At 53.5% G+C, this 15,119-nt stretch overlaps 1 protein-coding gene across 1 annotated transcript in view; it reads left to right on the top strand.

The window, feature by feature from the left end:
* Window positions 1–15,119, top strand: part of PTPRF (protein tyrosine phosphatase, receptor type, F) — a 296,593-nt gene that overhangs the window by 271,025 nt on the left and 10,449 nt on the right. The window contains exons 26-27 of the mRNA XM_009884676.1: window positions 7,508–7,631; window positions 9,624–9,799. Of these exons, the coding sequence (XP_009882978.1) occupies window positions 7,508–7,631; window positions 9,624–9,799 (300 nt within the window). The remainder of the gene's footprint in view (window positions 1–7,507; window positions 7,632–9,623; window positions 9,800–15,119) is intronic.

Genomic DNA, 15,119 nt, shown 5'->3' with positions numbered 1-15,119 from the left:
TTCCCGACCTGCTCTCCCCCTGGATGCTGCTGGACTATGCTGGCATTAGCCTGCGCCATTCAGCATCTCTGTCACCAGAAACTCTGCTAATGTCCCACTACCCTGGAGGAGTCCCAGCTCCTCTCCTTGCATGGAGCACTCTGCCTGTGGCTGCAGTCCTGAGCTTCAAACTCCCCTGTGCTGCTGAATCACACTTCCACCCTCCTCTGTAACTCTGGTGGAGCCCCCGGATAGGTACTGTCCGCACCCACACCAGTGCTGCCTTTTCTCACACACACAGGCACGCACTGGGCGTTTGATGAAACCCCCCCATCCTGCACTGCACTTCTCCCAGCCTGACCCCCTCCATTCCCGTCCTCCCCCGAGGACATCTTGCCAAGGGGGTGCAGACATGGAGGAGAAAGGGGCTGACCTGCACAAGAGCTGCTTTGCCTTTCTCGCCACTCTCTGGGCTGGATGATTCGTTGAAAACTTGTGAAATCAGGGGAAGTTCCTCTGCAGCCGTGAGATCAACAGCGGCAGGATATATGTTTTCCTGTGCTTACATGCAGGACCCTCTTGAGCTGCAGGGGACTTGTAAATAAACCCCCCACTAGTATTAAAGAGGGAATAAATTTGGGAAGTGTCCTTTGCATGTGTTATCACTTCTGTTTGAATTGTTATCTGCCTGTGCCTGTGGTCTCCCCTTCCTGCAGCATACCTACACTGATTTATGAGATGAGATCAGAACATTTGCCCATGAGGTAGGATTATATATGCCAGGAAAGGGAAAGCAGATCTCTGCGCTGAGAAGGTAAGGGACGAATTCCAGCTAGTTCAAAGGGTGTGCTGTGTGTATCTGAGGCAGGCAGAAAACTCCTTTTTGCTTCAGGATGCCAAGTGGAGGGGTTTGCTGTCCTTCTACATACTGCTGTCTAGATCAGAATGAAGCTGAGCTTTCACCAGCGACAGCATTACATCGCAACTTGGGAGATGTTTAGAGAAATTATGTGCTTCCCTTACAGTTACCTGTGTGTTCGTATAGGTCCTGCCAGTGGTGCCAAAGTATACAGACATATCTGTCTGCCTTGGGCCTTTTGTTAGGAGTTCAGCTGAAATGCTAAGCAGGGCTGTCCGCTGCGCTACAGGCAGACTGTGCCTCTGCTGCACGGGGGAGATTCGGCAGGATCCAGTGTCTGTGCACTCCCATCCTTGCACTAGGCCTGCACCGGTTGGAGCCTGCAGCGTAATACTGAGCTGTGGGAACTGTTTCAGAAAAAAATGAGCGTTAAGTAAATGCTCTTAGCTGTTTTCATGAGCTTCTCTCTTCTCATTTCTCTTTCTTTAGAATATCATGGCTGGTTGAGAGCACCAATCAGTTGTACTTTCCATGTTGAAGCAGCTATTAAGTAGCTGATTGTTGCATGTAATTTTTTTCCCCCTGGATTCTGCTGCATGTGACTCCTCATCAGCTAGAAATTACTGAACACGACAGGCTCGTACAGTGTTTGATACTAGGATAGACCCCAAAGCAAAAGTGGTTGCCTCTTGTTGGCATGTGGGGATCAGTACAGTCATTTCCTATTTGAGGTGCTAGTGAGAAAAATCCTGGACTGAGTTTGCAGAGAACAGCAGCTGCCTGTGCAGGATTGCTGTGGCAGTGGGTCTGCTCTCATCCCAGTCCCTGTGTCTGCAGACTTGGCATGGCAACAGCTCTCTTTGGGGCCTGTGGTGGGAGTGCTGGAGGGCAGGACGGGCATGGCATGCTCTGCTGAGTAAGGGAATCTGCAGAGTGGATGCGGGAATAGCAGAGGTGGGAGGGGAGCAGGCTGTGCAGGCCCTGCGGGAGCTTGTGCTTCTCAGCACAGGCAGGGGCAGGGAACCACAGCTAACCAAATTTTGTGCAGTTGCAGTCATTAAGTGATAATAGAGTCCCAGCACTCTCCCTGGGACAGTATGAACCCCAGACCTACACAGAGCTGAGTGGTGACCCAGCGCTTCAGAAGATGGAGGCCCTGACCCTGTTTCCCTGTGGCATGCTAGTGCTGCAGGACTGGGCATAGCGCAGCTGAGCAGGGAGAGCCGAGGGACGAAGGCATCACAGATGAACGCCCAAGGCCCACTTGCTGTTTAGTTGTGCTTTGGAATTGTTGCATTTTAAGTGTTTTTGCAGAGCAGCCTAGCATCACCATGGGGTGCATGGCTGTTTACAGATGGCTCACGTTCCAGGAGCAGTGGCACCCCAGGCAGAGAGCAAATATTTAACAGCACTTTTAACCATTGAGGTCAACTGCCCAGAGTCATCAGTCTGGCGCTTGCCTTGGTTGTGCAAGCAATAGCAGGGTAACCTAGACACAGGCGACACAAAACAAGACCTGTCAGCACCTCCCTGCATGCCTGGGAAGGGAGCAGGGAGGGTGGCAGAGATTTCTCAGAGCCGTATGGCCTCCATTCCCGCAGGTCAGAGAACAAATAATATTGCTCACACCAGTTTGCCAGTGCACGTGGCCGTGTACCCTGCACGGCAAAGCCAGCATGGAGAGACCTGTGTGCTGGCTGCAGCGATAGCCGGCTCCCGAGCCACGGGTTAGCCCTCACCCCGGATGGGCAGGGAGCAATCCCAACTGGACCTGCTGGTACCCCTGGTGCGACAGGAGAGGTTGAACTGCCACTGCTGCGAGGTGAGCCGTCTGCAAGCACAGTTAACTGTGCTGGTGGCTGCTCTGGCATGGGGCATAGCACAGCCCCACCATGCTCTCCCCGGACATGCAGCAGAGCCAGGGGGAGCAGAGCGCAAGGGTCTGGCAACAGCTCCTGGCCCAGCTGCACTAGGAGAGTATTTCATTTTTAGTGTACAGTGAGAGCTACAGTGAATTTACAGTGTGGGATTAATGGAATTAAATAAGTAGAAGGGAGGCTGAGCCCCTTAATTATTTATCTGCGGGCTGTGGCGGGCACTGCAGCTGTGTTGGAGCTCCTCCTGTGGGCCACCTTCCTGCGCTGCAGCGTGTGAACATGGAGCAGGATCCTGTCCTCGGGTGGGGGGTACCTGCACTGGTACAAACACGTGTGCACACCCCACGCACACATTTTGCACTTTCACTGGGGGATCCAGCAAGCCGAGCACTGCTGTCCCCTTTGTTGCTATTATCAAACACAGGACAGTCTGGTTCTGACCAGGGCTGGTTCCTGTTCCCATGTGGCTGTTGCCACTTCTGGGCTGTACCCTGCACACCTTCCCAGGGGAAAATGTTTTCCATACATCCAAACTGCAACTTGTGGCCATTGCCCCTTGTGCCCAGTCTCTTCGGCATGTCCCTCCAGTGGATGGCCCCTGGGAGCGGAGCAGGCTGGAGGTGATGAGAGTCAGGCAGCATGCCACTGCCTGGTATGTTAGTCCTTAATAATCTTTAGGTTATGCATGAGATTTGCCTGTGCTCCTGTGCTCTTGCTTCCTAGTGTGGTGGGGAGGCTGCAGTCCCTTTCTCTTCATACAAAACTGTGGGGAACACTGCTGGCCTGCCCAAAATCCGTGTTGCCTTGCATTTCCCTTAAAGCCACCGAGGACATTGCACCTTGCATGCCTGCAGCCCTAGCAAAGCAGCTTAGGCAGCGGGAGAGGTGCTTGGGTCCCTGGGGCCGGTGAGCCCAGGAGATGCTGGACCCGGGGTCCAGATAGCACCCGGGGAGCCACATGTTGTGGGTTTAATGGGCTAATCGGGAAGCTGCCTGGCAGGCACGCAGCACTCACGTTCCGGTAATAAGAATAATAAGGCTGAAGCACTGCCAGCGATTGATTCAGGAGCGCATTATGTCCTCATTTGAGACGCAGCGCAGATTGACAGTGGTCAATGCCTGTGCTAATGTGGTTGATTTCACAGGAGGCCGGGAAGCACTCACAGCCCGAGCGCCTTCCCCTCCCCATGCCCTTGTGCAGCCGCCTGGGCTGCAGAGCAGCACGGGGCCTTGGGTGCCCAGCTCCTCGGTTGCCGCAGCCAGGGCCAGCCGAGCTGCCGTGCTGCCCCAGGGGTCTGCCTGCGCGGGCTGCCCATGCCTGCCAGCGGCGGAGGCAGCTGCAGGGACTCTGCATGCAGAGGGGTTTTGGAGCTGCACTGAGGAAGGAGAGCAGCAAACCCAAGGTGGACCGTATCTTGAGAGGCAAACTGGCACCCAGGGATGTTTTCCAGGCATTTGTGAAGTGCTCTTAAGTCTGTCGAGAAAGGAGCCTTTTCCAATCCTGTTTCAATGGTCTGGCTCTGTCTTTATGTTGATGGCAGTAGCAGCAGGGATCCCTGAGCTGCTTTGGAGAGATTGGTCCTCGCACTTCCATGCTGGGAGGGAGGAGTTTTACTAATTGGGCTTTTCCTTAATTTGCACTTGCTGTCTTACAACATCTCCCCTGTCACTTTAAAGCAAAGCAAAACTAAAAGTCATGGTGCTTTTAAGTTTGTTCCTGCCTCATTTCCTTCCAATTTCCCAGCCCTTCTGCTTTCTAGGAAGAATGAGTTGAAAGTGTTACTCTGATCAAGGTTTGGAGTGGAGCAGTGATTCCCATGAGCCCCAGAAAGGAACAAGAGCAGACTCCCAGTGCCCAGGTAGTTGTGGAGCAAGGTGTGGAGACAAGGCAGTGCTGCCGTAGTCAGGGGCCGCAGAGCTGCTTACGGAGATGGGACAAGACTTGCCAACCACCACTCCGTGTAAGGGTTTCAACTGCTCTCCAAGCAGCCCATCATCCTCCCGTTTATTTACTCATTTGTTTGCCTTAAAGGGGGGAACAGGTGTACATTAATTCATCACCAGAGTTTAAATTAAATCATTTTACTTCTAAATGAGTCACTAATTTACAGGAGTATTTAATTAGAGCCTCTTTGCACTCAGGTGCTGTATTACTTCTGACTTTCTCACCTGTTTGCCCTCTAAAGAGGCTGCTGATGATTAGACCATTTCTGCACATCCTAGTTGCACATCAAAGCAATTAACCCTAATGGCAACACCTTGATGCTTCTCCTCGCTTCTGGGGGCTCTTGGCAGCCTTGTCTCCCCCAGGAAATAACCCTTTCCACCGCTATGGCAGGACGCAGACTTGCTGTATAAAGCACACTGCACCCCACAGCTCGGGCAGCCCTGAAGCCTTTTGGCAGTGATTCGCAGTGTAGATTGAGCATGAACTGAGCACTGAGCTCTCGCTGCCTCTGCCGCGAAGGGAGGAGTCGCTCCAGCACCCACCTGTGCCCGGTGCTGAGTGAGTGTTCGCAGAGTTCAAGCAGGGCTGGTGCTCTCTTGTGTTTGCTCCTCAGCAGCAAGAAGATGCTCACTTGTACCTTCAGGTCCGGTCTCAGCTCCACTGCCAGCTAGCCAGCTCTCTGCGTGGGCTGTCTGTGCAGACTAAGGCCACGTCTTTGAAAAAGAAGTGGTATTTATGTCTTTAGTAGGCATTAGTGGATTTTCCTCCTTAGTTTGTCTATTTGTGCTTCTCTTTCAGTGTGCTCTGGATTGAGTAGACTGGTGTCAAAGCCCCTCTCGCTCCTCTCTACTCCCAACAGAAAAGTCCTTACACATTTTGTTCATCTTACTTTTTCACGCTTTTGACCATTTCTATTGCCCTTCTCCAGTTCAGCCCCACCGTTAGGTGGGCAGCAGTCATCCCTGCCACACCGCTGAGGGAGGAGAGCATCCAAAGAGCTGATTCAGTGAGCAGCCTATCCTGAAAACAAAATATAGGTGCCTGAATGAAATGAAGTGCCCCAGAGAGCTGTGAGCTGTGCTGGGACATCTCTGTTTCCAGCCAGAAGCGGTGCTTGTGGTCTTCACTCCCACCATTTCTGCTGTCAGCGCCACTGAGCGCTGCTGCTGCCTGCTTATTATACTGATAATAGAAAATTACACGTTTTCTGTAGGAAATGTCTATTTACATCCTACATTTCCCAAACTACCTATTAGCATCGCTGTGATGTCACATCCTCCTGCGCGTTTTTGTCAGCGCTGGCCCCTCTGCCTGTGGGCAGCCTGCTGCGGCAGGGAGGGCTGGTGGTGTGGGCCACACGTGGGGATGGGCAACAGCCACCTGGCACAGCGCTGGCCCGTGCCCTGCATGTGCCACAAACCCCTCAGGGCCTGCGCAGTGATGCGGGCAGTGCCTGTGCTGCGTACCCGAGCTGGGTACCCGCACCCACTGCCGGCTGCTTGGGAAGTGCCTGCTCAACAGCTCAGGAGAGGTGGGGACGGCAATGGGTGTCACCTTGCGCACAGAAAGCTGTTGATGGGACTGAGCAGAGGTCAGCCCAGTCAGGGAACTGCGCTTCCCAGCTCAGCCTTTTGCTCACAGCTGATCCAGAGCTGACAGACTCGCAGGCGTTTTACTGCCTGAGAAACCCTCTGACATGGCTGTCTGCCAAGCGATGAACGTGGATGCCTGCAGAGAGAATAACACGCGGTGCTTCCCCTGGCCTGTTTGCTCAATACTTTTGCCTGTGGGCCAGCGAAGCTTCAGGGACCCTGAGCTGGAGCATGATTTTTAGAAGGCTTTGACTGTGCTGGTAATTTCGGGGGGAGGGGGTTCATGGGATGACTGATTTCTGCTGTAGCTGCCTGCCCCAGGCTTGCCCAGGGCTGCATGTGCAGAGCAAGTCCCTGCATGAGGCAACTGTCTTATCTGGGTGCCTCATGTATCTCTCAGCCAAAGAGGCCATCTCATGTCAGAGGGCTGCTTTGGGGATGGTCCTTTTTCCCCTTGTTTTGTTCACGGACAAAGACGACAGGAAAGGCTTTGGGAAGGGGCTGTCTGGCCATGGAGGAGCCGTACACCAGGTGCACCAACCGATGGCTTGTGGGAGAGACATTGGATGTGCAAGGCCAGGACACAGGTGGGATCAGGACGTGTGCTTTTCAGGCAGTTGCATAGCATGTGGGCCTTTGGCCGAGATTTATAACCACATCTCTTCTCCAGGTTTATAGTTCCTCGTCACTCTATTAACTCAAACGAGAGATGTTTACATTGCATAAGTAGCTGGAGCAGTGGATAGTAACCTATCAATTTTCATGACTATTCCCTGGCAAAAGCTCATAGGCTGTCTTGCAGGACACTAATACCCAAAGCTCCTGGGGCACAAGACACCCAGGGCTTGCTATATTTCAGGAGACTGCAGTTCAACAGCTAATAAAACCACTAGGTCAAGAACTGTGCAGTCAGGTCTCTCTGGAGTCCTGGCATAAGACCAAATTTCTGCTGATGGGTAGCTCCAGAGGAAAGAATGAGCACGCAGCGAGAGCGGAAGTGAAGGCTCATCTGCAGCAGGCTGCCCTAGCAATGGGCTGCTTTGCCTGCAGGTCATGAGAGGCAGGTTCCACCAGGGACTGGATTTCAGTGTGGTCTGGCTTGACACTTCTGCTGGGGACACCCATGGAAGCTTCGTCTGGCCTGGGGAGAGGTGTGTGGGATGATGCAGATTTCCTGACTGCAACACAGTGCTGCAGCGTCCCGCTGTGCTGTAGCTGCTCCTGACTCCCTCCTTCTCTTTACTCTCCACAGTCCATTGATCCGGGGCAGCAGTTCACCTGGGAGAACTCCAACCTGGAAGTGAATAAACCAAAAAACCGCTATGCAAACGTGATCGCCTATGACCACTCACGTGTCATCCTGACCTCCATCGATGGTAAGAGTGACTCCGGAGTAGGCAACCCAGCAAGCAGCTGAACTTGGCTGTAGCAGGGGACTATCTTTTTTCCTGTTGTCAGTCGAGCAGGGGCAAACATCAAGAAACATCTCTAGCATCAGCATAAGCAAATGCTTGAGCAAAATGCTGGCAAGAAGAGAGGAAGAGCTGCCCTTGTTTTCCCAATGTCCTCACAGCAGTGTGCGCCGTGTGGTTGCTTCTTGCTACTGCTGGTGCCAGCAGAGATGTCTGTCCCAGCAGCTTCCCTTCCCACTGCTCGCCCCGCTGTGCGACTTCGGCTGCCTTCCTCTGCACATGGTGGGACATAGCACTGTCAGCCCTACCACCCTCTGTCCCAACACGACTGCCGGGCTGGTATTTTCCTGTGGGACTTGTCAGTGTTTGCTCCCAAGTAAGTGCCCAGAGCTGCACAGGATGAGGTGCCCCTTCCCCTGGGACATCAGGCTCCACACATCCCTGTGCTCCATGGGAGACACATCAGGCCCTGGTGTTCATAGCACTGACCCCCATGGCTCCAAGAACCAGCCCCACATCTCTGGAGTCTGGGCTTTTGTGCCTGCTTTGCAGTCCCCTTGCACACAGAAGACCTGGAGCACAGGTACCAAAACCCAGGCTCACCCATTCCCACTGTTTCATAAATCAGCACCCAGCTCTGTGCACCAGAACTGAGCCCACTCATGGGGGATGAGGAAGATTCAGCTAATTCAATGCACCCCTGCTTGGGGAAGAGACTGGGGCCTGGCTTTGTCGCCCTGCAGTCACTAGCATCCTTTTTCTTGGGATGGAAGGGTCTTTTCTAATGCTAATGCACCACTTATCCTCTTTGGGAGGAGGAGGGGGTCCAAATGGTCCCTTGCAACGAGGCCTGTTAAGCAGCAGCAGCGGCTATGCCAAGGCCTGGCATGCCTGATGGTGGGTAAACCCTGTTAGACAGCTGTGGGGTGAGCACATGGGGGAATCCCTGTTTTCCAGCCTGACTCAGTTGCTGTAAGTAGTGTCTGTGTCTTCCTGGGAACCATTCCCGAAGCGCCCTGCCAGGTCCCCGCCGCCCATGCCAAGGGAGCCACGCACTGCACTCCAGCTGCTGCTGCTCCCCCAGAGACACCAGCAGTTTGTTTCTGCTGGAGACTGCTGGGACCTGTAGAAAATTCCTCGGGACAAAAGGGCGAGGGGAAGACCCCCAGCTTTATTTCCTTCCTCTAATGAAATGCAGATGCACTCTCTTTGGGAGACAAGGAGATTCCCGCTGCTTTCCCTCCCTGAACCCCGGGCAGCCCATGCTGAGCAGGGTTTGGAAACACAGCCCCAGGCCTCTGCTTTGCCGAATTTATTTTAGTAACTGTGTGTTTGCATTTTAAAGGCCTTTGCAAGAAAGTCCTTTGCAAGAAAGTGGTGGAGGCAGAGTGGGAGCTGGAGCAGCTTCTGCCAGCCAGCAGCAGAGGGGGGTCTCACACTGAAGAGGGGTTCAGTGGTGGTGGGAGGAAGAGCTCTGGCTCCTCTGGGATATTCATCCCTGCAGGAGGGGGTGGGAGGACATCCCTGCCTGACATCCCCTGCTAGCAGAGACAATCTAATGAAGCAGCCTCATTTTTAAAAGGTGCTGTAGGACCATAACAAATAGCTGGTGAATTTAAGACAATTATTTCAATCGGTTGCTTGGGGCCAAACGAGCTCCTTAATATTCCTGCCTGTGAATTTCCCTTTGTGTGCGGGTGGCAGCTGTCTCTCTGCTTTGGTGCTGCCTGCTTGTTGCATTAATGTGGGAGTTACAAAGGGTTCTTCTTCATTCAGGCACCATCCCTGTCCTTTGCAGGATCCCTGGGAGAGATTCTGGCATCACCCTGTAAAGGAGACTTGTCAAGAGCCTTGTGAAGGTGCCAGCCTCTGCCCCTGCCTGCATGGCCCAGCAGAGCGATAGGCACAGGGTCGTGAGCTGGCCCTGGAGTAAAGCTTTGCCCTTTTTCTTCGCAGGGGTCCCAGGCAGTGATTACATCAATGCCAATTATATTGATGGATATCGGAAGCAGAACGCCTACATCGCCACGCAGGGACCTCTGCCAGAAACCCTCAGCGACTTCTGGAGGATGGTGTGGGAACAGAGAACAGCAACTATAGTTATGATGACCAGGCTGGAGGAGAAGTCCAGGGTACAGTGTGTGCTTCCTCTCTTTTCTGGAGCTGGGGGTTGGGAGGGAAGAGGCAGGCATGGTAACACTTTACAGTGTAAGGGCATCCAGGGAGAGGCAGGTCCAGTGGCTCACTGCTGAGGCACCCCAGCAACAAGTGCCTTTTAAGCATACCCCATGGGGCAAAGAGTGGCAAAACCTCCCGTCTCTGCACTGCTCATTAACCCCTGTCTTGCCTGCGTGTCTGCATGCACAGCCATCCTTTCCCTGCCCACATCACTTAGGCCAAAGGGAGAAAGGAAAGCTCTGAGATGGGGATTGTTGACAGTCCCTGAAAGCCTGGGGAATGCGTCCCAGAAGCTCAGAAGCTGCAATGGGTAGGTGGTGTCAGCAGCATCCTGCAGCCTGACAGGGCCCTGGCATCTCTGGTGCTGCAGGGGAATGGCTGACGGGGTCTCATTGCAATAGCAAGACTAATTTGTGCCTTGTCCAATGACAACATGTATAAACGATTGGCTCATACTGCCAAGATTAGATATTCTGATGTAAAAAATGCAAAGCTGCCTGCAGACCGTGGGGAAGGCGTGAGATGAAGAGGAAGGAGCAGGAGCCCTTGCTGCGGATGGTGCTTATGGCATCTTGTGACAGAGGTTCTTAGTCAGCCCCTGAAGGAGGAGTTCATAAGCTGTGACCGAAGTGCTCCCGTGCCCAGATACACCCTTCAGGCAAAGCCTGCCCAAGCAGGAGGCAGCTTCTGCCTCTCATGATTCATTTTGTTCCTAAAAGTAAAATTTTAGCGGTAAGCATTTGTACTTGCAGAATATTTTAGTGTTGCCATGCCAACGGCAGGAGAAGGGGCTGTGTGCTCAAGCTGTGAAGCACTGGTTATTTTTAGCCCAATAAGCTCGTTCTTGAGAAGAAGAAACTGTCAAGTTTGGCTTTAGTTAAAACTTTTACCCGCATGCTCTCCCTCAGTTTCAAAACTTTAGCACCGAAATGCTCGCAGGGGTGTCCTAGCCCTCGCTGGCTGGGAGGAAGCAGCTGGAACAACCAATTACCATGGCAAAACAGATCTGCTTTGCCTGCCTGTACAAAAATAGGCTTTGTTCGTGGGCTTCCCCGGCTCTACACATGCCCTACAGCCTGCAGGGAAAAACAGTGTTCCTTGGAGATGAGCTGCCTCTAGAGATCCAACCCCAGCTTTGCACTGTGCTTCCCGCTGCACAGCCCTGTCTGCTCTGTCCTGTGGCCACCGTCACCCACCCCAGCCCAAACAGGGAGGTAAATTAACCTGACCTGTCGTGCGGGTCAGGGCTTGGCACTTGGGCTAAGCAAGATCAGAAGCTGCTGATCAACTGCTCTCTGCAGCTGGGGGTTATATGGGGACTTCTTTGCGCCTTCACATTTCAGTGATGGAGCATATATTTGAAGTACGAGGAAAAGCCCTTTTAGGTTGCCAAGTAAATCCATGCCTGGAGTCCTGACTCACTTAACTTCTGGGCTGCTTAGTTATGGGAAGACACTCCAAGGTGTGTGTTTCTCAAAGATAAAGGGTTTCCTTTGGCCCCACAGGCACTTGTCTTTGCCTGAGATGCCTGTGCTGCTGAGCGCTGTGTTATCTCCCCCCAGCACGCTCCCTGTCATGTCATCCTGCACTTACCTCTTGCAACATTGATTTCTGTCCCAAACACAGCACGTGTGGTCAGGCTTTTGGTGACGGGACAGTCACTGTGAATCCCTGTCATGGGCAGGGAGTGACCAGAGCCCTTGTAGAAGCTGCAGGCAGGGGCTCTAGGCTGAGCAGACTGGACCCAGACCCCAGGATTCGCTCCCCAACACCACCTACCCATGCCCTGCTGGCTCTTGGGCACATCCCCAGCACTAATGAGAAATGGGCAGTTTCCTCAGGCATTGCAGGGGAGGCAGGTTGCCTGGGGAGGCAGTGGGGAAGCCCGGCCACTCGAAAGTCAAAAGAGCCCTGCACAGCAAGGGCTTTCCTGGATGTGTTTGCTGGACCCTGTGGGTGCCTCAGGGCACTCACTCACAGGAGGGCCCTGGTGGGGAGCTGGGATGCGGACTTGCAGGAGATTATTTTCTCTGGGGTTTTTTGTTGGATTCTACAGCATCTTGCACGGCAGGATGGCTTTCAGCCACCTTCCTGCTCTGCTTTTTCTCATGCCCCTTCGGTGATGGCTAGAAGTCACTCAGGAGCACAGCTTTTTGGGACCAAGGAAGATCCCGGTCACTGCCCATTGCTCCCAGCTTTTAGCATGAGTCACTGTTTTACAGTTTACTCCACTCCAGACCCTTCAAACCTCATCTGGTGCAACCCCTTGGCCTGCAGCATTGCTGCCTACTGATGTTCACACTGCTGTGGGACAGCACTGCTCCAAGGCAGCCACATGGTGTCACAGCTTTACCCATGGTGACCTTGCTTGGAAGTCCCCTTGCCCAGGGGCTTCGGCACAGGCACAGGACTGTCCAGCTGCAGAGCCTGGGGTGGGCAGCAGGGCCTCATGGCGAGATGCCCAGTGCAGAGCAGGCTCTGCCACCTTCCCAAGCAAGCTCGCAACTCCCCTTGGCAGTGCTGTGAGTAGATAAGCCAACCGGGACCAGCAGCAGCTTTGCAGCCCTGTAGGGGTGACACTGCTTTAAAAGGCTCCTGAGCTGCAGGGGGGGGGAAGTCTTTAAAGAGTATCAGCTTTTATGGTCTGCAATTTCAGCTGGCTTGATGGTCCAAATCATCCTCCCTTTTTCATGTTTTCACAAAGCGAGAGGCACATAAAGGATAGAAATGGCTGGATTGTGCAATTTAGCTGCCTTCAAAGCTTTACAATCAGTTTCAGAATCATTTGGTGGCTGTTCAGAAACACACATTGTAGATTAGCTTTCCCGAATCTGTGAGCGTGGCGTGTCCCAGGCGGGGTATGTTGCACAAAAAAGGTATTCAAAGTAGGATTTCTCCTACCCTGGACTATCCCCAAGAGCCCAGCAGAGCAAAGTCTCCCAGAACAGCAACCGTGGCTTGTTCTGTCCCAGCCCAAAGCACCAAGCAGCCATCCCTGGGGTGTGATCTCCTCTGGCACTTCATGTCCCCAGGCAGGGGTGCAAAGAGGCTGGTGCTCAAGGGCTCTGGGGAAGAAGGGCCTGGCAGCCATGTCCCACTTCAGCCCTCTCGCTGGCAGTGATGCCATCTGGAGCTTGCAAGCGGCGCTGGGAGCAGAGCACAGCTCTTGAGCTGAGGAGAGGTGCCCGGCTGCTCTTGGGCACAGGGCATCAAAGGGGAGGGACAGGAACCACTCAGCAGAGCTGCAATAAATGTCTGTGCAGGACATTACTGTGCTCCTTAAGTTAATGAGAAGCAAGCACTGCCAGAAGAAAACATCTCTTATCTGCTTTAGTGCCACAGTGCATCGGCTTCAGCATAAAATTTACAGAGCTTGAAAATGGGGCATAAACATTATGGGTAAATTTGGCAGAAAATGTGACTGACTCTTATCTGGTCATGAATAAATAATTTTCAATTACCAGCCCAGGCGCAGCTATTATCCCGCACAGGGAACTCCTCTGAAGTTTGTTTTGAGCTCAAGCACACGCAGCCCTGTAGCATGTGGGTGGCAGGAGGGGACTGCTCTCCCCAAGGTGCGGGCTCAGGCACAGGGTCATGCTCTGCTGCAAACCACACTGTGGGCAACACAGCAAGCAGGTGTCCCCAGAATTTGCAGGATGCTATTCTACCCTCACCTCCTTTAGAAGAGGGGTCACGTCATCCCTGAGCCAGGTACGGCAAACTCAGGTGGCCGGAGATGCAGCAGCAGCTACCACCCACTTGTGACGATGGCATCAGTTTAGCTGTGAAATTAGGTTTGTGACCTCCGAGTTGTTTGCTCTGCAGCTAGTCAGTGTAAAATAACGGGCTGCTCTGTGCCAAGCGAGGAAGAGAAATCTTCTGAGGTTTATGCAGGGCCTGCCATGCTGGGAGCACAGATCCAAGGCAGCACAGCAGCCTGAATGGCAGGAGACCAGGAGGCAGCAGAGCTGCTCTGGGCGCGCAAGCGCCTGCGGTACTCCATCAGGCAGCCTTGCTCCAGGCACTTGTGCCAGGGCAGGACTTGCTGAGAGCAGACCCCAAAAAAGCAAGGATAGATGCATCCCTCTGACCCCAGGTTGCCGCACTCCAGCAGTCAGAGTGCAGGATGAGGGCTCTTAGCTCTCACAAGCTCCACCCTGCTTAAAGTGCCTTCAATTAAAAGGCAGAACTTCATTGATTTCTAATTAAGCCTGTTGTTTCCCTTCCCACACATTCCCCTGTAAACACGCTCGGCTAATAATTAAGTTTACTATTCCTTGACAAGCACAGATGATCTTCCATTCACTCCTCTCTCCTAGGGCGGGAAACCATTTTCGGTGCAGTGCACATGGGTGGGAATGAAGTCTTCCTCCTGTCAGCCAGGCACCGCGGGAGCCGGGTGCCAGATGAAATAGGGATGCTCAAGGTGCCAAATTAAATAGGGAGCTTGGGGCTGGAGAGAACAAAACCGGAGGAGTAGTTTGCAAACACTGAGCTGTGAATAGGAGGAGGAGAAGGGCATCAGCAGGTGAGCAGGGAGGGATGCACAGAGAGATGAAGGGGGCAGAGGAATGGGGCCCTGAGGATGTGTTAGGGCTCTCTGCCAAGTGGTCTGCAGCAGGAGCCGTGACCAGCAGCTCAAAGTGCTCTGGCTGTAGAGTTGGGAAGGAGGAGATAAAGGATGCTACACGGCAGCGGGTCTCTAGGGAGTTTTCATGATGGGACAGTGCTGCCTGTGGGAAGGGGCTGAAGGGATGGGTTGGCCACAGTCTGTGTCTTCTTGCAGAGGGAGAACAAGTTGTGTCCGTGTCTCAGCTGCCATCTGTGCCTTGCTGTGGAGCAGTTTTTGAAACACCTGGGAGATGTAGATTTGCAGGGATGTGCCACCTGCCAGAAGGGCAAGTTTGCATCTCTCGGGGATGCTCAATCCACTTGAGCCTACGGAATGCAGAAAGGGTGGCAGGGTCAGCCCCGTGGGCACAGCATCCAGGTTGGAGGCCTGGTCTGGGCTGTGTCCCATCTTTCACCAGGGTGGTTTGCTGCCTGGGCACCACTCTGGCAGGGTTACCCTGGGAACTACGGATGTTATGGGCAGAGGTAGTATGTGTTGTTGTATTCTTGTGTGCCATGCTTGACTCAGAGTTGTGTCCTGTCTCAGCTCAGTGCCCCTGGGTCGAGGACTTTGGGCTGGGATAGCAGGGAGTTGGTGGGGATACAGGCTGCATCTCCCTCACGTTGGCTGCCCTTGAGCAGAGCCTTCCCCAGAGAAAA

Source organism: Charadrius vociferus, unplaced genomic scaffold (assembly GCF_000708025.1).
Source record: "Charadrius vociferus isolate BGI_N301 unplaced genomic scaffold, ASM70802v2 scaffold163, whole genome shotgun sequence".
Lineage (NCBI taxonomy): Eukaryota > Metazoa > Chordata > Aves > Charadriiformes > Charadriidae > Charadrius > Charadrius vociferus.
This window is presented reverse-complemented; position numbering and strand designations above follow the sequence as displayed.